The 21,667-nt window shown below is 34.6% G+C and overlaps 2 protein-coding genes and 1 long non-coding RNA gene across 4 annotated transcripts; all 3 read left to right on the top strand.

Moving 5' to 3' along the window:
• The first annotated feature begins 305 nt into the window (after positions 1–305).
• LOC113689456 (isoprene synthase, chloroplastic-like) lies at positions 306–3,457 on the top strand. The gene is made up of 4 exons (XM_072050083.1): positions 306–549; positions 764–1,136; positions 3,146–3,364; positions 3,454–3,457. The coding sequence occupies exons 1-4, from the start codon at positions 306–308 to the stop codon at positions 3,455–3,457; spliced, it is 840 nt and encodes a 279-aa protein (XP_071906184.1).
• A 296-nt stretch (positions 3,458–3,753) lies between these two features.
• On the top strand, positions 3,754–4,505 carry LOC113687989 (uncharacterized). The gene is made up of 2 exons (XR_011814846.1): positions 3,754–3,996; positions 4,345–4,505. It is a non-coding gene; the product is annotated as an uncharacterized lncRNA (long non-coding RNA).
• A 7,269-nt stretch (positions 4,506–11,774) lies between these two features.
• LOC113689023 (isoprene synthase, chloroplastic) lies at positions 11,775–16,807 on the top strand. Of its 2 annotated transcripts, none has more exons than XM_027206855.2 (7): positions 11,775–12,091; positions 12,717–12,987; positions 13,690–14,062; positions 14,853–15,071; positions 15,171–15,309; positions 15,468–15,716; positions 16,315–16,807. In XM_027206855.2, the coding sequence occupies exons 1-7, from the start codon at positions 11,858–11,860 to the stop codon at positions 16,672–16,674; spliced, it is 1,845 nt and encodes a 614-aa protein (XP_027062656.1). In that variant the 5' UTR covers positions 11,775–11,857; the 3' UTR covers positions 16,675–16,807. The 2 variants fall into 2 exon arrangements, with proteins under 2 accessions (XP_027062656.1, XP_071907021.1); XM_072050920.1 differs by lacking the exon at positions 11,775–12,091 and adding an exon at positions 12,488–12,625.
• The last annotated feature ends 4,860 nt before the right edge of the window (positions 16,808–21,667 follow it).

The following is a 21,667-nucleotide window of genomic DNA, read 5'->3' on the forward strand; positions in this document are numbered from 1 at the left end:
CTATTTAGAGTAACCTGAAGAAAGTAATCAAATATAGATCAGAATCTCCTATTCTCTAAATATTTTCTTCCTAATGAAAACAGCCAAATAATTTATTTTGTTTCTTTAATTTGGATAATTGATGTCTTGGATTAAGGTTGAAACTCCAAAATTTAGATGTTTTCAGTTCCAATCCCCCCTTAATTTCCCCCTTACCCTCTTGCTTCTTCAATCCTGTCACTCCCCTACTAAATTAAAAAAAAAAGAAAAAGAATAATTGATGTCAACCATCGAATTAAAATGAATGGTAAATATATTTCTAGAGGATGAAGGTTCTAAAGAATTTAGAGGATGAAGGGAGATGCATGCTTGATGGTGAAGACTTGGAGCCATTTTCTTTGCTTGAAATGATTAATGACATCGATCAGCTTGGCCTCTCCTACCGGTTCAGCCAGAGCATTAAACACGCTCTTGATAAACTTCGACTTTTGGAGGAATCAACTCAGAGTCTTCATGTTTCGGCTCTCTATTTCAGGTTGCTTAGGCAACATGGTTGTGAAATTTCCCCAGGTAATAGTCTTTAGATTACATGGATGATATACTTGTACAATTCAGCCCTTAAAAGGGGGACGTTATGGCCATGATCCAGATAAAATAAATGGCACTAGTCGTTTGTGCTCTGGTTCTGAAAAATGTACATGCAAATCTGTGTATTCATATAGCGGAGCGGAGCCGTTGTTCCTTTCCTCGATAACACCATATTTTGCAAATCTGTGAGATGCAGATATCTTTGAGAGATTTAAGGACCAAAGTGGCAACTTCAACAAAAACCTTGCTAGGGAAATTCGAGGAATGTTGAGCTTGTTTGAAGCTTCACATCTTGCATATGAAGGAGAGAGTATACTAAACGAGGCCAAATCATTCGCAAGTCTACATCTCAAAGATTCCAAAGAGTTCGTTGGTTCAAACATGTCAGAACAAATTACTCATGTTTTGGAGCTTACATATCACTATAGAATGCGGAGGCAAGAGGCTAGGTGGCATATTGAAGCGTATGCTAAAAGAAGTGACAAAAATCAAGTGCTGCTTGAGTTAGCCAAGCTAGACTTCAACATGATGCAGCCTAAGCTTCAAAGTGAAGTTCAAGAAGTATCGAGGTAAGATCAAGCAGGAAAACAGATGCATTTCATTGTATGGATTTTTCTTTTAAAAGGGATAATTTCAGAAACCTCTCCTGAGGTTTTCAACAATTTCATTCAACTCCCTTGAGGTTTACATAATTACGAAGACCTCTCTTGGTGTGATAAAAAGACAACAATGCCCTTCATTAATTCTCAATATATTGAAAAACTCTATTAATTATTAAAACTCTCTCATCTACTATCAACTAATAAGTCGAACTACAGTTTTTCCCATTTAATTATCTATTCTCTTCTTTCTATATCTATTTTCCTTTCAAATTCATTTATTTATTATTCTCAACCAAATGTGTACTGTCACCACTAATAAAATTATCATACGCACCAAACCACCAATATTTACATATCTTGATATCTATTCTCAATACTTGATTTTTCATTATTATTAAATAGTTTCCTTGCGCCCGTTTTTGTTTCCAATTTTTGATAGGCATTAGCAAATTGAAATTGTTAAATGACAAATTGAGTGCTAATTTCATTATCAAACTAGATGAAGATGAAGAGTGACAGTGATAAAAAATAAAAATTAAGGATAAGAAGTGGAATAGGAACTAAATATAGGCTATATTGTTATGGTTGTCATGAAAAAATGTGTCCTTGGTATATATTTATAATTGCATTGTGTTTCTATTTTTGATTTACAATTATTGATGCTATTCTTATAGAGAGGATTTGATTGATTTTGAACTCTGTGCCAATGGAGTATATTTGATATTGATATTAATAGTGATGGTTTAGATTATTTTTTATTAAAAAGGTGGCAGCAATGGAATTGAAATTTAGGGATATTGATGAATTTTGTTGTATATTAAGTAAAATCTGATATTGATATGAGATTGTATGTAAGTTTTTAAGTATATGATGTAGCATTTATAGTTGATACAATGGTCTGCATAAAAAATTTTTAGATAAAAGAGGAACATTAGAACAAAAATAAGTGTTTATTTAATGGTGATTTGGATGTTAACGAGTAGGTAACAATAATAGCAAGTAGAAATAAATGAAATAGAGACTATGAACCATTTTTTTCCTTTACATTTTTGTTGTGATTATAACTCAAAGGCATTATAGGAATTTTGAGAAAAAGTATAGTTTTTTGGGCCTAGAATGTTACTTAAATAGTGAAAATGGGGGAGGTAGGTGTAATTTTTAGAAATTGAGAGGAGCTTTCTATAATTATAAAAAATCTCAAGGAAGGTATGTGAAATTAACCCCTTTTAAAATAAGTGATAGGAGCTTTCACAAAAAAAAAAAAAAAAAAAAAAAAGTAGCAGGAGTCTTGTTCCCATTGGAACTGTCAATGCCAGAAGCATAATTAGGCAAACTCACTTTACAGGTTTCTCTTGGGAATCAGGGGCCTCAGCAGTCCATTCCGTTTAACATTTCGGCAAAATGGTCATTCCAAAATCTTTTTACACCCTATTCTAACTACTTTACATTCTGTCTAAATTTATCTATATCCTACTCCAATTTGTTTACACCCTAAGGGCAAACTAATCTGAAATCAAACTTGAGAGCGCCATTTAATTCCTAATAAATATTTGCGTTACTTTTCTTGTATTATCATAAATTATCCGATGTCACTTCTTCTACATCACAGTTGATCTGGCCTAAAATGATTAAAATTGGACAAGTAGATGGATCCAAAGTCTCTCCAGTTGAGTTCCATTCAGTTGGTGTAATTCTTACTGTATTGAGTGTAAACTCTTACAACTTTGGTGTAATCGTAAAATTCGTTAACTCATACAAGTAAATATTGTTAAATTCAGTATTACATCAACTAGACCAAACTGGACAAAACTCAACAGGAGAGGCCTCATATCTCCCTGCAGACATAGTCTACCTAAATACTTTCTTTCGGATGCTAACTATTCCAGTTTCGAAGTCTGGAAGTTTTCCCTGGCAGAATTGCATTTCAATGGGATAGGCAGATTGCCATATAACGGATTGCTCTCGGTCATTCTTAGGTGGTGGAAAGTTGTAGGGTTAGCAGACAAGTTGGACTTTGCAAGAGACAGGCTAATGGAAAGCTTCTTTTGGTCCGTTGGAATGGCATTTGAGCCTCGATTTAGTAAATGCCGAATGGCAGTAACCAAAGCATTTACGCTGATCACTGTCTTGGATGACATCTCTGATGTTTATGGTTCCATTGATGAACTCGAGCAATTAACAGATGCCATTGTGAGGTACGTAACTAAATACTCGATTTTGTTATGATGGTTTTTTATTTTTTATTTTCCATTTTATGATTATCAAACTATATATTTTTCTTCAGATAGGACCTTGATGCTATGAAAGATCTTCCTGAATATATGACACTATGCTTCCTTGCTGTTTACAACACTATAAACGACTTGGCTTATGACACTCTTAAGGAAAAAGGAGAGCTCATAATTTCTCAACTGAAAAAAGCAGTAAGTAATTAATTAATCAGTGATTCCTCGTCCCACTCTAATATAATTACTATTTTTCTGATTTGCTTCATTACTGTTAAACATTTGCTCAATTACTAGTTTGATCTCTCATGTAATTAACATAGTCTAACTTTCGTTCAAATACTATTTTTCAGTGGGCAGATTTATGGAAAGCATTCTTACAAGAAGCTCGATGGTTTTACAAGAAAGTCACACCAACCTTTGATGAGTACATCGAAAATGGATGGATTTCATCATCTGGAGCTGTGCAACTAATTCATGCTTACTTTTTGGTCACAGAGAATATCTCAAAGGAGGCCATAGTGTGCTTGGACTATGATCTTGGTTTCTTGCGTTGGCCCTGCATAATTTTTCGTCTTACCAACGATTTGAGCTCCTCGACGGTACGTGTACTCATGCACCAATTCCCTCTATACAGATGATTAAAAAACTTGTCACTAATGCAAAGGCAAATAATGAAAGTTAACCTATTTTTGGATGATCAGTTCCATTTCTAATCTAAATTTTGACTTGTTTGTCTGTTGATCTCGGTTGAGTCTCAGTGAAAGTGTAATTTGGAGTATACTATGAATGCAAACTTATTAATTTAAATTTGGAGTATACCATAAAAAAGTTACAGATACAAAAAGTGACAATTTCCTATTGAAAATGTGACGACGTACATAAAATGTACATTTTGCTTGTTTCTGTTCTGCTGTTTATTGTAAAACATTACTGTGCCATTTTCGTAGGCTGAGATAGAGAGGGGTGAAACTACAAATGCAATTACATGTTTCATGCATGAAACTGGCCTGTCTGAGGAGTTTGCCCGACAACATATAAGCAAGATGATTGAGGAATGCTGGATGAAGATGAACAAACAATTGTTGTCTCCATCACCATATAAGGAAAATTTCATTCAAGTTGCTATGGATCTTGCTCGAATTGCTCTTTGTCAATATCAGCATGGGGATGCTCATAGTGCCCCGGATGCTACAGCCAAAAACCGCATCATGTCTGTTTTGCTTGATCCTATCCGGTTGAGGGAGATGGAAGATAATGCCACTACGTACGGGGACAACACTGGGGCCATTTTCTGATTTGCTCTTAGGTATCTCTGAACATCTGAGACCAACCAACTATAAGCATTTGTTCTTTGGCCACACATTTCTCATGTTTACTAATGTTACAAATATTTACTTTTCCAATATTTCAAAGCATTTTTGTTTGAACTGTGCATATTTATTAAGCTCTATACATTAGCCAGATTACCAAAGATTCTTCCCTTTCCCCCTAGTAAGATTTGGAGTCTCCCTTCAAAAAAGATAAAGTTTCAAAATTAAAGAACTAGTTATATGTACACAGAATTCTATGGGACGTTGCCCCTAGTATTCTGTGGGACTTTGCCCAATATATGTACACAGAATAAAAAAAAATTAAAGAACTAGTTTTGTAAAAATTTGATTTTTTATACAGTTTCTTCTTGTTCACAAAATATAGTGTTTAATTCAAGTTTTTCTAAGTTTACTGGAACTGAGATCGAAATAAAGGTCCAAATAAAGGTAAAAGGAAGAGAAGATACTATTATTTATCTTTGTGCGAAGGGAAGTAATGAAAGCCAGTAATTTCATATTCCAAGGGACTAGAGAACTCTTCAATCTTTGTACATCTTTGTATCTGAAATTTTCAAACTGCTTTCATATCTAGGTTTTGGAGCTTCACGAGTTTCATTTTGTTGATTTTTCAGCCTCGAAAGGAGATTTCTTCTTCTTCTTTTGGTATCTGATGCATGTAGTAGATACCACCAGTGTAGGCTTTTTGAAGTTTAAAAAAAAAGGATCACTACCATTCATAAGAAAGAAAGAGTTCTCGATTTTTTTGAAATCTAACTATACCAGTGCTAATAAAGATTCTGAGGAACGATTATCAATGCCCATGGACGATTAGTTATGAGATCGAGCAGTGTTGTGAGTTCTCTCAGGGGAGTTTACAGTTCAAGTATTGACAGGTGTCGAATCGGTGCAATAATAATTATTAAAAAGTCCTAATTACCACCACAATTAATTATAGAACAAATCTGAGTACTGGAGCAGGGATCCTAAGTATGCAATGGGTTACTTGATTCACCCTGTTTCCGAAGAATTTGCTTGATCCGATATACCAGAATTGTCTATAAAAATATTAAATTTGCATACAATGGCAAGTAGGGTCGATTCCACAGGGAATGGATAGGAAGCTGTTTCTTTCCAAATCAATAGAACAAAATTGGGGGATATTTAATAGAATGAAAATAAAAGTAAAATAAACAAAATTCAAAAGCTAACTCAACAAGTACAATTTACCAAAAATAGCAATTTAATAAACTTCTACCCAAAGGATCAACTGTTCAGGCATGGTCCAGTTAAATAATCATCGATGCAAAGATATTTCATTCGTTCGTTACTAGGTTGGTTATAGTCATCAACAAGCTTTGACAACCAATTCTTCCTTACTTTTTCAACAGTTAAGGTACGACCATTGACTGCTTCCCTAACCAGAAAACAACTCTAGATACGACCGTAGGAATTTAATTATCCAGTTGCATTAAAGCTAGAAGAACCCAACCCCAACCAATAAACACGTTGAGAGGGTTTATTTAGATCAGATCTTACGTTTCCCCAACATAAAACCAATTATGGTGGTTGCCACTAGTTGTCAACTAAACGAATAATTACGGATTCAATTTAATTAACGTGACAGTAGGCTATTATATTAAATCAAATACCCGGCGTTGATATTCAATTAATAAAATACCCATGAACAATTAACCCAGAAAAAGCACGAATAGTAACGAATTGAAAGAAATAATGAAAATTTGATTAAATCTCACAGATATTATGAACCGCACCTCCGCGTCGACCTTTTGGTAGAGAAGAGAACTAACCGCTCCTCATCGTATCAATCTCGTATGATTTAATTGATATCATCCAATTAATTGCTAAAAAGTTGCGAAAAAGGTAAATAATGAGGAGGTAGACGAGAAAGTGTTATCTCTCCTTTTTTTTTTTGGGTTTCGTCTCCATACTGGAGCCGCAATTAAAAAGCAAAAGCCAACGAAGAATTGTCCCAAGCAAAAGAAATGAATTCAAGAGTCAAAGTCGCATAGAAAAAAGAAAACTGAAGCTAATGTATCAATTACACGTGAATCTGGCCTTGCGCCTATTGGCCGCTCAAGCGCAAGAAGGAAAAACGTCTTACCCAAGTTGAAACTCAAGCTATAACTAATTGATTGCACGTGAATCTGGCCCCTTTTAGCCTTTGCCGCCGCCAGCAGAGAGTAAAGAGACGTCTCCAGTAGGGATTTGTCTAAGGGTTCTGATCCCATGCCTCTAGTCCATGTAGACCTCGTTTTCTAGTTGGTCCTACTGCTATCAAGCCCGCCGGTCTGGCTTTTAGTAGGTCTCTTCAGTTTCTGGTGTGAGCACGCCCTGAAACAAAGAGTTTTTTGAAATTTTGTCTCAAAAGATTACTTTTAACGTCAACTATCTGTAATTTACACAAATGTGAAATAAGAGCAAAATCCCAATTCTTAGCACCATGAGTAGCCATAATTAGGATAAAATAATAGTGCAAAGTGTGCAAAATAACCGCTCTATCAAGCATTGCTATCACGAGGCCAATAAGGTTGCGAATGTTCTAGCCAATGTGGGGTGTGCCTTGGTTGAATCGGTATGTATTTATGAATATTTCAGAGACTTACCAGGTGTAGCTAGGGGTGAATATCGGTTGGATAAACTATCCTACTCGTCTATTCGGCGACGTCGAGTTAAGTAAGTAGGTGTCTTGTACTTGTCTTGTATCGTTGAGGTCATGCTTCTGTCCCTCTCAAGAACTATTTTGAGGCAATAAAATCCAAGCATCTTGGTTTAAAAAAAAAAGATTATTCCTTTCATAGGGAATCATGATGTTGGTAATCATCATGCTAATGATCGAAATGATGGTCATTGCAGCAAAAAAAAAAAAAGAAGAAATCTAAGTATACCTATTATATAACATCAAGAAAACTGCTCAAAGAAAAAAAAAATCAAGAAACCTAAGAAGGAGGGAGCTTGATGAGAATTCAAAAAGGAACCTTCAAAGAATGGAGTTAGATATGGTGAGGAATTTTATTAAAGAAGTGAGATGTGAATTTAGATAGATTGACAAATTATTGCATCTTAGATTAGGCCATGGAAAAAAAAATACATCGAAGAGTATTCAGAAAAGAGTGTGACAAATGTTGGGTGTCAAACCACCAAAATTAAAATTCCTAGTCTAAAAACTTAAATTTGAGTATAGCAGTGAGTAGGATCGTCTCCTCAGGGACTAGATGATTTATTTCTTTATAAGCAAGAATTAAATTGGGGGGGGGGGCTTGGAAAATTAAAACAAATAATCAATGAAGATAAAAGCAAATAAACAGAAGAAAGTTAAGATTAAATCAATAATAGGCAAACTCTAGCCAAGGAAATAACTTCAGAAGTGGTTCATACAACTAGTTGTCGATGCAATAATTATTTCATTTATTTCATCTATTCGTTAATAAACAATATTATAGTTGCCAAACACGCGATGAGAACTAATTTTTCTTTATCGTCTCGATAGTTAAGGTACGTCCGTTAACTACTTCTCTAATTAAGAAACAACCCTAGGTATGTCCATAAAATTTAATTTTTTGATTGCATTAGAAACTGGAGAGGCCATGTTCTAATTAATAAACACATTACCAAGGTTTATTTAAATTAGATCATATGTTTCTCTAACATCAAACCAATCATACTAGTCGCCACCAATTCAAGACAATTAAATAATTACGGATCCAACTGTCTTAACTGGTATTAGTTTGTTAAGTTGAATTAAATATTAGATGGCTATGATATTTGAATAACAAAATAACCATAAGAAGTTAAATTATAACACATTTGAATACTAACGAATAAAAGAAACTAATAAAAACAGTTAGATCTTACATATGTAATTAAACCAAATTCTTCGTCACTTCTTGATTTAGAAAAAAAATTAATTACTCTCTTTTGAAAATAATTCAAATAATTTCATTGATAAAAGTTGTACGAGCGATCAACAATGGAAAATAATGAAAAGAAAGCAAAAGGGAGGAGACGGCGGCTCCTTGTTTCTGTTTGTCTAGGCTAATCACCTCAAGGGGCCAGCCGCCTTCTCTCTCTCGGACCCGGAACAATGTTTCTAAAATCACGAAAGCCAAGAATCCCAACTCCTTACGTTTCTTTCCTTTCCTGCTATTACTACTACTAATTTCCTTCTAAAGAGAGATTCGGCCAATCGACAAAAGATAAGCTATTGTTTCCAAATACAAAACGAAAACCAAATATCTTGAAAAAGGATTTCAATTTAAGTAGGGAAGCTGCCATGCACAACAAATTCCGAGCTCTTCGGACTTGAAGCTAACTTAGGTGCCGTCACACGGAACAGGCCAAGAATCTTCTTTAAATCACCTTTTACTTCTCTTCTTGCCAAATTCTTACAGTCAGTACCAATTATCAAATATGAGTAGAATTTATCTAATAATACAATATTTGGCAAATATCAAGAAAAAATATTCACAGATATAATAGCAATTACGTACCCTATCAACATACTGTCAAAGCGTACAAAAAAAGAACGGCCCAAACTATCTCTTGCAATGAAAAGGATTGAAGTTGGATAAATTCATTGTACAAGAAGCCAAGTGAACAATTATTCTTCGAGCTGGAAATTTTAACCAGCTTTATGTCAAATCTTATAAATTTGTTGCACATCCTTTTAACTTTTAAGCATGCATAGCATCAAAGTATCCAAGCACGGGACTGTTGAGGTGGCTTTGGCAGGAAGATAATCTATAGGGTAGGGAAATCCAACAAGGAAGAAGCAAGATTTGATACCAAGGGAATTGACTAGCTGAAGCGTAAGGCTTCTTTCTTCAACAAATACTTGTCTCTTGTCTCTCCTGATTTAAATAAAAGAAGTTCGAACTAAATCTTTTATAGAGTCCCTTTTGTTTGTCCTTTATAATGGCCAGCTGAAGCTCAAATCAGGTTAATGTCTTGTCCTCGAACTATTCTTCGGGCTAATCCGCTTTATTAATACGTTAAGAGTTCTAAATTTAGGTGGCGTTTAACTCATATTCTTAAATTGGAATCAGAATTGAGATCAAGATTATACATCCCACTTCACGTAGGTTTTGATCATTTTTCTCACATGTTTGGTCTGAAAGTAAGACGTAACACTTTCAATTTCATTAATTAATTATTGTATTACGTGATCTACTAAACAATCGGAATCAATGAGTACCGTTAACTTCGATTGTCATTCCTGTCAGTCAATTCCAAACAATAGGTTCATGCATCAAATTCATTTGATAAAATATTATTATTAACTGCTTTGCATTTAAGTTTTCGTGGTGGCTTTTGGAGAGGAACTATAATAGGTTCATGCATCAAATTCATTTGATAAAATATTGTTAATTATTAACTGCTTTGCATTTAACGCAACATGAATGTGTTTTAACTGTGACAATAATTTTGCGTAACACATTGTGCGGCGGCTTCCTCACCCACTGCTACTGTTTGAATATTGTTAATGATGGACTGTGGGTGCACTTTGTCCCCATTATGCCAAAAAAAAAAAAGTTACCTTTGCGGCCGGTATTATACTAATTTTAGAAAATTTGATGTACCTAAGCAATTTGTAATGTGCCACCACTGGCCAAATGAAAAACGTTTTGTTTCATGTAGTGGAATTTAGAAAAACTTTAGTTTCAACCCTAATGTTTAGTACAAATTGGCTAATTTTCTTAGATGCTTATATATACGTAACGATCCTGATCCTCTTTATTGAATTTGGATGGACAGGACTCTTGCTTTTACGATTGCTTCCATTTTCTTAGGAGTTGTTGATTGCATGCATTTACAACTTGAGAGCAATATTGAATTTTGGTCAAATATTTCCTGATAGAGAGCTAATTATGCATCTTATTTGTGAGTATTTCCTCTTAATTTTGGTCAAATATTGTGTTAATTGATACAGGAATTTTAGATCAAAACGGAGCTTAAAAGAAAAATTTTGACAGTCCGTTGTATGATACGGGTCTGGCTCATTTAGCTGTAAAGTTTGGTCATGGGGGATTTGAAGCGGATCCCATGTGAAACTCTTAATGTTTAATTGAAAACAAATTTGATGTTTAAGTGCATATTTTTGTGGTAATTGATGTAATTTTATTCCATAAGAAGCTTTTGAATATGTATTACAGGGAATATATAATCTAATATAACTAAACCATTAATTTAATGGTTTATTAACAGTCTCACTGTTAAATAAACCATTAATTTAACAGTCTCACTGTTAAAACATTAAATTTTATAGTAGGGTTCTCTTTTAATTAGAGAAGTAATTAATGGTCTTTAATTAGAGAAGTAACTGATGGTTGTATCTTAGTTATTGACAAAGTGAAGAGTGGTAGCTTGACAAAGTATGGAGAAGCAAATTGTTAGAGTTTATTGACAACTATAAACAATTTATTCATGAATAGCTGGTTTTTATCCTTACATCGATAATTAATTAAATGATCCAAAATCAAGATTAATTCTTTGACTAGAAGTTGTCTCTTACTGATTTAGTTTTATTTAATTTTTGCCTTCCTATTATTTTAGTTTAATTTCTTTAAAACCCCCTTTTTATTTATTCTTTTCATAAAGAAATAAATAACTTCAGAAGAAGTGTGCCTCCTTATCACGAAATTGCTTATGTTGTTGAGGTGATTAATTCTTGAAGCAAAGAGCCCAACAAGAGGAGTTTCTTTCAGTACATGAAGTAAAAGGAGAGCGACGGATAAAGAGCAATAACCCCCTTTTTTTTTATTCTTTAATGAATGTGTTTAAAATGGCTATAGCATTTTTAAAAATAAAATCGTTTCATTTCCCTTCTTTTCCTTTACCTTATCCCACCTAATACCTAGTAGCTTTACATGAGATAAGTTACATTCAAACAGGCTAGAAACAGCCTCTGGCAGAATTGGACGATTGGACTTTAGCAAGAAAAGACAAAGCTGTATTAAAAAAAAAAAAAAAGAGTAATCATATACAGATACAAGTCAATTCTCCAATATGGAGCAGTGATAGCAGAGTAGAACAATATATAAGAGGCCTTCGTGAAGGTAATTTTTGCATCTAACCACAGACTGCATATTCCTTGTTTGAACTGTATATCTGCCTCTATCTCATTCGTTGCAAGATGGTTCAAGTTCTTGTAAAGTTTCCTTTAACTTGCATTCAGCCTAATTTGAATATACTCAAAAATAATTCAAGATCAGGACCTCTTCATCATGCGTATCGTGTCCAAAAAACTTGGCAAACAAGATGCAGTAATCAATCTGCAGAGCTGACGATCGACCGCCGGACAGCTAATTACCAGCCGAGTTCTTGGAGTCATATTCTCTTCGAGCCGACTAGTGAGACAGATAATGAGGTATATTATGTTCTCAGTTAATCCATTTAGGAAATTTTATTTAGGAGTTTGATGTGAAATAAGTGAGGAAGTAACTCCGTCTAAAACACAATGCTAATAATAGTAATGGTAGGGTAATAGAAATTAAGGCAAGATCTGTCTGCTTGTTTTGAGTCCTCCTGTTGCGGCGGAAAAATATGCTCTTCTTAGCAACCTTGTTCTTCTTATGGTCCACCTTTAACTAACGTGCCCTCCCTGTCTTGGCTGGTCCAATTAACATTTGATCAACAAAGCAAAACCCTGTTTAACATCAAGTTGTACCTCATTACTACCTCTTGTTAATTACTGGAAGGTATTATTGACTTTTGACAACGCTTCCATAATTATATCCTCTTGCTTAAGTATCTCCGCATGTGAGTATAGCCCTTCCTAGCTCATGCTAGCCCTAACCCCAACATATACTCCCACTTTTCCCTCTCACCTAATCTTGGGTTAACGTCATGAAATTTTCGGGCTAAACATTGGCAGCTAATTTGGACATTTAACATGTTGTGGGTAGGTAGAAATTTGTAGCCAGACTCTGTTGCGTAACACATTGTTTTGTTATTCTTTTGTATCCAATATATGTTTTTGTATTCTTTTGTAGTGGGAAAATCAGACAAAGATTTTAAATAAGTTGGAGAACGAAGTTGGCAGCATGCTTGATTGTGAAGACCTGGAGCCACAGGCTCTGATTGAACTGATTAATGACATCGACCAGCTTGGCCTCTCTTACCGATACAGGCAAAAAATTAAAACTGCCCTTAAAAAGCTTCGAGATTTGGAGGATGCAACTGGAGAAAAAATTAAGAGCAGTCTTCATACTTCAGCTCTCTATTTCAGGTTGCTTAGGCAACATGGATTTGAGGTTTCCCCAGGTAACACATTCCCTTTGCAACAAACTCTCTAATTTTTGGATGCAAAAGAGTACTGCTATGGATAGCTGTGAATCTTTCCTGTCATTGCAACAACATCCCTTTGATTCAGTCATGTCTCTAGATTACTTAACTACTTTGTCAAAATGGTGGCGAAGGATTTTGCTTGGATACCACAAATCGAGAATTTTAACTTTATTTTCTGGTTAACAGCTTTATACCCTAAATATAAGAAAATTCTATAATCTCCTTAAGGTATCATACTGTTGTATTAATTTAAGTACAATGCTGATTTAATATTTTTGTTGATGTAATGAGGAGGATCGAGGCGAACAATACCTCACATGAGTCGGGAAACAATACCTCGTACAAATTCTGGCATCAACAATTTTCATTTGATCGATTGCTAGTGATCAACCGTCTAAGGGATAGTTGTGTACGTTTATGGCATCAGTGAAGGATAAAGATGCATAAATGGAGTCAAGTCATTTTTATCCCTTAAGTACCTTTATATGAAACCTTTTTTGGCGTGCTTATGGAGGCTAATTACTTTATCACTCCAATTTAAGGTCTTTTTCTTAAAAAGGAAAACCTTAAAAAAATAAAACAGAGCCTTCATGTTTCAGCTCTCTATTTCAGGTTGCTTAGGCAACATGGTTGTGAAATTTCGCAGGTAATAGTCTTTAGTAACTTTGTGAGATGCAGATATCTTTGAGAGATTTAAGGACCAAAATGGCAACTTTAATGAAAACCTTGCCGGGGAAATTCGAGGAATGTTGAGCTTGTTTGAAGCTTCACATCTTGCATATGAAGGAGAAAATATACTAAACGAGGCCAAACCATGCGCAAGTCTACATCTCAAAGATTCCAAAGAGTTCGTTGGTTCAAACATGTCAGAACAAATAACTCATGCTTTGGAGCTTCCATATCACCATAGAATGCGAAGGCTGGAGGCTAGGTGGCGTATTGAAGCATATGCTAAGAGAAGTGCCAAAAATCAAGTGCTGCTTGAATTAGCCAAGCTAGATTTCAACTTGGTTCAGTCTCAGCTTCAAAGTGAAGTTCAAGAAGTATCGAGGTAAGATCAAGCAGGAAACACTTGCATTTCATTGTCTGGATTTTTCTTTTAAAATAAGTGATAGGATTATTGCGCCCCCAAAAAAAAAAAAAAGTATCAGGAGTCTTGTTGACCTTTGGAACTGTCAATGCCAAAAGCATAATTAAGCAAACTCGCTTTACAGGGTTCTCTTGGGGATTAGGGGACTCACCAGCCCATTTTGAGTTCATTTCACGGCAAAATAGTCATTCCAACATTTTTTACTTCCTACTCTAACTAGGTTACATGCTATAATTTATCTATATCCTACTCCAACTTGTTTACACCTCAAATTTATTTGAAATCAAACTTGTGAGGCGCCATTTAATTTCCAACAAATATTTGCATTGCTTTTCTTGTATTATCATAAATTGTCAGACACATCACTTCTTCTACATCACAGTTGATCTGGCCTCCAATGATTAAAATTGGACAAGTAGATGGATCCAAAGTCTCTCCAGTTGAGTTCCATTCAGTTGGTGTAATGCTTACTGTATTGAGTGCAAACTCTTACAACTTTGACGTAATCGTAAAATTCGTTAACTCATACAACTAAATATTGTTGAATTCACTATAACATCAACTAGATCAAACTGGACAAAACTCAAATAAGAGAGGCCTCGTATCTCCCTGCAGACCTAATCTACCTAAATACTTTCTTTCGGATGCTAACTATTCCAATTTTGAAGTCTGGAAGTTTTTCTTGGCAGAATTGCATTTCAGCAACATAGGCAGATTACCATATAACGGATTTGCTTTCGGTCATTCTTAGGTGGTGGAAAGTTGTAGGGTTAGCAGACAAGTTGGACTTTGCAAGAGACAGGCTAATGGAAAGCTTCTTTTGGTCTGTTGGAATGGCATTTGAGCCTCGATTTAGTAAATGCCGAATGGCAGTAACCAAAGCATTTACGCTGATCACTGTCCTCGATGACATTTATGATATTTATGGTTCGCTTGATGAACTCGAGCAATTTACAGATGCCATTGTGAGGTACGTAATTAAATACTAGATATTTTGCTATGACGATTTTCTTTTGTTTTCATTTTTATTTTCCATTTTATGATTATCAAACTATATGTTTTGCTTCAGATGGGATCTTGATGCTATGAAAGATCTTCCTGAATATATGAAACTATGCTTCCTTGCTCTTTACAACACTATAAGCGACTTGGCTTATGACACTCTTAAGGACAAAGGAGAGATCATCATTCCTCAACTGAAAAAAGCAGTAAGTAATTGATTAATATAATCAGCCATTCCTCGTTCCACTCCAACATAATTACTATTTTTCTCATTAACTTAATACTGCTATTAAACATTTGCTCAATTATTAGTTTGATCTCTGATGTAATTAAGTCTAACTTTCGTTCATATATTATTTTTCAGTGGGCAGATTTATGCAAAGCATTTTTACAAGAAGCTCAATGGTTTTACAAGAAAGCCACCCCAAACTTTGATGAGTACATCGAAAATGGATGGATTTCAGTGTCTGGAGCTGTGCAACTAATTCATGCTTACTTTCTGGTCACAGAAAATATCTCAAAGGAGGCCATAGAGTGCTTGGACTATCATCATGATTTCTTGCATTGGCCGTGCATAATTTTTCGTCTTACCAACGATTTGAGTTCCTCGACGGTACGTGTACTCATGCACCAATCCCATTTTAATCTACATTTTGACATGTTTAGCTGTTGATTTCAGTTGAATCTCAACAAAAGTGTTATTTGGAGTATACTACAAATGCAATCGTACATTGATAGTGTATATGCTGTCAATTTTAAATAAATGACAATTGTGTAAAATTTAAATTTGAAATTCAAATTTTGCACGTCTGTTTTGGATCTATCAATGATAATATATATGCATTATCAATTTATAGAAAATTTACTCTAATTTAAATCTTGAGAATCCCCTTTTTCAACCAATAGTTTACTTTTGTTTTGTCAATTTTTGAAGAGAAAAATAGTTGAGTCGTTACAAAATTTTATCAAAAGAAAAAGAGCATTATCAACTGTACTTCATCTCCGTTCTAAGTTTTACAAGAAATGCACAAATTAAGAAAGTGGAGCGCCATTAGTAAAAAGCAGAATGCCAATAACATTAGTTTAAAAAAAAAAAAGCCACAACATGAAAGGTAACAATCTCCGAAAGCGTGACGACTTTCACGGAATGCACATTTTGCTTGTTTCTGTTCTGCTGTTTATTGTAAAACATTACTGTGCCATTTTCGTAGGCTGAGATAGAGAGGGGTGAAACTACCAATGCAATTACATGTTTCATGCATGAAACTGGCCTGTCTGAGGAGTTTGCCCGACAACATATAAGCAAGATGATTGAGGAATGCTGGATGAAGATGAACAAACAATTGTTGTCTCCATCACCATATAAGGAAAATTTCATTCAAGTTGCTATGGATCTTGCTCGAACTGCTCTCTGTCAATATCAGCATGGAGATGCTCATAGTGCACCGGATGTTAAAGCCAAAAACCGCATCATGTCAGTTTTGCTCGATCCTATCCGGTTGAGGGAGACCGAAGATAATGCCACTAAGTACGGGGACAACACTAGGGGCCATTTTCTGACTTGTTCTTAGGTGTCTCTGAACACCTGAGACCACCCAACTATAAGCATTTGTTCTTAGGCCAAACATTTCTCATGTTTACTAATGTTACAAATATTTACTTTTCCAATATTTCAAAGCATTTGTTCTTCGGTGTTTCTGAAAATCTGAGACCAACCATATAAGCATGTTCCATGGGTGTGTACGTTTTTTTGTGTGTGTGTGTGTGTGTGCTTCGATTCAGGATTCTGAAAACAAATGCAAGGCAAGATTTGTCTGCTTGTTTTGAGTCCTTCTGTTGGCAGGGAAAATATGCTCTTTTTAGCAACCGTGTTCTTAATTACTGGAAGGTATTATCGACTTTTGACAACGCTTCCATAATTATATCCTCTTGCTTAAGTATCTCAGCATGTGACTCAACTTAGCAAGTCAAAGGTCTAATCAAAATTAATCTTCTTTGTATAGCTCATGCTAGCCCTAACCCCAGCATAAACTCCCACTTTTCCCTCTCACCTAATCTTGGGTTAAGGTTATGAAATTTTCGGGCTAAACATTGGCAGCTAATTTGGAAGTTTACACTGGAAAGAAAGGAAGAGAAACCTTTACTTACGAGAAAAGAAGAGATTTTAATACTGTTTAATAGTTTAAGAAAGAAATATCTAGATTGACTTTAGACATATATGTACATGTAATTTTCTTTAATAGCCATTTGAGGACAAAATTAACACCTTGAAAAAAAATTCATCAAGCTTCCTCCAAATTTCCTTTGTTTTCGGCCCATTAAGCTTTTTATTACTGTAGCGCAAAAAAGATCAGCCCATTCCTGTTATTTTCCGGCTTGAAAAAACATCCAAACAGTTGTGAGTTCAAGCTTTACCTCTCTCTCTCTCTCTCTCTCTCTCTCTCTCTCTCTCTCTCTCTCTCTTCTTTTCTCATCCAATCGCCCCCTCCCCGGCTGCAAAAGCGTGCAACGAAAGAACAGCCCAAACTATCCCTTGCAATGAAAATGATTGAAGTTGGACAAATTCATTGTCCAAGGAGCCACCGACCAATTATTCTTCGAGTTGGAAATTTTTACCAGCTTTGTGTCAAGTCTAAATGCGTTACACATCCTTTTAGTTTTTAAGCATGCATATCATCAAAGCATCCAAGCTCGGGACTGTTGAAGAAGCGGCTTTAGCAGGAAAATAAGCTACAGAGTAGGGGAATTCAACAAGGAATTTGGTTGAAGAAGCAAGATTTGATACCAAGAGAATTGACAACAATAGGTATGAGCATCGTCAACTTTGATTATCATCCCTATCAGTCAATACCAGACAATTGGTGCGTGTATCAAATTCATTTGACAAAATACTATTAACTGCTTTGCATTTAAGTTTCCATGGCAGCTTTATGAGAGGAAGGGCAAAAAAATCTCGACGGCTCCTAAACTATTGGTTGGGTCGAGTTTTGGCCATCAAACAATTTTTCATAACAAATTGATCAATAAACTAATTAATCAGTACACTCATGACCATTGCATCGATTAATGTTCTTAATCTATGAAATAAGTATAACAAGTAGCATAGTTTTGCTCTTAATCACGTAAGTGGTGGACCAAACTGCCCCCACACTTTGCCACACGTTCTACTTATTTCATAGATTAAGAGCATAATTGATTCAATGGTTACGAGTGCATTGACTAGTTAATTTAGTGGCCAATTTGTGACGAAAAATTATTTAATGGTCAAAACTTGATCCGACCAATAGTTTAGTGGCCGTTCAGATTTTTTGGCCCGAGAGGAACTATTGAACTCAACATGAATGTGTTTTAAATGTGACAACAATTTTGAGAGGAAGGAGTACGAATGCAAGATTCAAGAAAAAAGCTGTGCGTTGGACATTTCACATTTTGTGGGTGGCAAGGTAGATATTTGTAGCCGGACTCTGTTGTGTAACACATTGTGTGGCGGGCTCCTCTCCCACCTCTAGTGTTTCAATATTTTCAACGATGGACGGTGGGTGCACTGGTCCCCATTAGCGCACAAAACAAAAAAGAAAAAAGGTTACATGACGTGCTAATTTTACAAAAATGGATGTCCCTAAGTAATTTGCAATGTGCCACCACTGGCCAAATGAAAAAGTTTTGTTTTAGGTAGTAGAATTTAGAAAAACTTTAGTTTCCACCCTAAAGATTAGTACAAATTGGCCAATTTTCATAGGTGCTTACATATAAGTAACGATCCTGATCCTCTTTATAGAATTTGGCCGGAGAGAACTCTTGCTTTTTGGATGTTCTATGCTTGGAGTATACCATTGCTTCCATTTTACTTGGAGTTGTTGATTACATGCATTTACAGCTTGAGATAAATGAAAATTTGAGAGCAATATTGAATGGCTGCTCGTACTTGCATGGCACAGATAGCTTGTTCGTCCCTACGAATGGACTGTTTGTTTTCAACTCCAAATTATGTATACATGTAACATTTGCAAATTCCAAATCTATTAATAGTTTGTTACTGAGTACTATGAACCAATCAATCCATCAATATTTCTTTTAATACATTTTGACAACTATAGATTACCCTTCAGTAAAAATTTATCCAGACATCCTCACGAGACTGCAAATTAAACTAGTGTTACATATATACAAGTATTTTCCTGATAGAGAGCTAATTATTCCCTCTTAATTTTAGCCAAATATTGTATTAATTGATAGATTCTGTTTGTACTTTATGTTTGGTGCTGTTTACAGGAATTTGAGATCAAAACGGAGCTTAAAAGAAAAATTTTGACTTTCCTTTGTGTGGTACGGGTACGTCTCATTCAGCAGTCAAGCCTGGATATTGTGGGATGTGAAGTGGATCCCGTGTGAAACTCTTGCTGTTTAATTGAAAACGAATTTGATGTCCTCATTGGGCTAGTTGCGGTTGACGTCTCTGTTGTTTGCTCTTTTTTAGTTTGATACCTTTTCTCCTCTTTCTCCTAACCAAGCCTAATTTTTTGACTGCATTTTGACCACCATGAAGAGTGGCTAAAGTTTTTTTTAAATTGAAGGATAATCAAAATTTTGATTCTACAACAATTATGATATCTGATGTGATTTTAGTGTTTCATCTATGTATGGGTATTTATATATTTCTTCCACTTTCTCAAGATGATTGTTTTTCATGATTAAATAACTAGCCATTATTTAACTATTGAAATTGTCTATCGCCGTTTGAAATGTCAAATCCATAATTATTTGATTGTTTTGGTATTTGTGCCAAGTAATGTAATTTGATTCCATAAGAAGCTTTTAAATATATATCACGGGAATATATAATGTAATTTAAATAAGCCGTTGATTAGAATTGGTGACCTTTTTAATAATTAATACTATTAAAAGATTAAATTCTATAATCTTATATTGGGTTCTTCTTTAATTAGAGAAGCAATTAATGGTCGTACTTTAGTTACTGACAAAGTAAAGAGTGGCAGGTTGACAAAGGAAGGAGAGGCAAGATGTTAAAACTTATTGACAACCATAAACAATTTATTCATGAATAGGTGATTTTCATAAGCAATTTATTCATATAGGTGATTTTTATCCTTGCATCGATAATTAATTAAGTGATCCACAGTTGACCTTTGACTAGAAGTTGTCTCTTATTGATTTAGTTTTATTTAATTTTGCCTTGCTATTCTATTAATTGAATTATTTTAGTTTAATTCCTTAAAAGCCCCTTTTTATTTATTATTTTCATAAACAAATAAATTATCTAGTCTTATAAATACGACCCTACTCACCACTACATTCCAATTTATATTTTTATAGTATAAATTTATATTTTTATTAGATTCAACACCCATCACTTCCGAAGGTTGCATGCATCTTTATTAAGTTTGAATTAATTTTTTATACACTGACAGTGCATACATTTTCACCATCGGATACATGACATACAATTCAAAGAGTAAATTTTATATACACTGACAGTGTATACATGATTATCGTTGGATTCATAACATGTGTGCAAAATTTGAATTTCAATTCAACTTTTGCATAGCTGTTATTTATCCAAAACTGATAGTGTAGGAAAAATTAATCCTAATTTAAATTTAAATTTGAAACCCAAATTTTATATACATATTATGTATCCAATTTTAACAGTGCATGTACTTAAATGTATATAAGATTTACTGATTTAGTTCTTGTTTATTTGTACGTAAGCGCCTTTCGTGTGGTGGCACATGGATGTGTCCATTTGTGCATTTGCCGTTCCCCAATGAAAGAGACTTCCACGCTCAAGGCCAAAATGGCCTTCCTCACTGCCCCACCAAACAGTACACAGTACCAGGTAAACATAATACTGGAAAAGTCACCGACAAAATTCACCAAACAGTACGACTGTTTATTCGTACGCGAGCACCTTTCATGTGGTGTATTGGTGTAAAAGGCCTCGATTGAAACCTAAGTTTTTTTGTAAGTTTGTATCGGTGTAAAAAAAAATTTTTCAAAATTTTTAAATCATACACTTCGAAATATTCAAAAATTTACATATTTCAAAAAATTTTTAAAAAACTTCTACAATACGTTACAATAAAATTTTAAACAAACTTCTAAAAATTTACTTTTCAAGTGGGCTTGACACGTCAAAGTTTTGATGTGTCTGTTTGTATTTGCAGTTCCCCGATAAAAGAAATTCACCGGCTCAAGGCCAAAATACTGGGCCTTCGTGACTGCCCCAGCAAATAGTACACAGTACCAGGTAAGCATAATACTGGAAAATTCACTTGATGAAAAGTACTCCGTAAACCTCTACAGTACTAAAAAATTACTAATAGGGTTTCTAGCAAGTGCTATCTGAACACTCGTTAACACATCTATATCTCACCCAAGTTATCGTATATATATACACACACTAACAATTTTTACTTTCTCTCGCATTCATGCACTTTTTCTAATTAATCCCTTACATTTGTACATTTTTTTTAAATTAATCTTTTATTTCTAAACATCTAACACCTGAAATAAATCTTAATGAGTGGCCACCCGTTAGACAAA

Source organism: Coffea arabica, chromosome 5c (genome assembly GCF_036785885.1).
Source record: "Coffea arabica cultivar ET-39 chromosome 5c, Coffea Arabica ET-39 HiFi, whole genome shotgun sequence".
Taxonomy (NCBI): domain Eukaryota; kingdom Viridiplantae; phylum Streptophyta; class Magnoliopsida; order Gentianales; family Rubiaceae; genus Coffea; species Coffea arabica.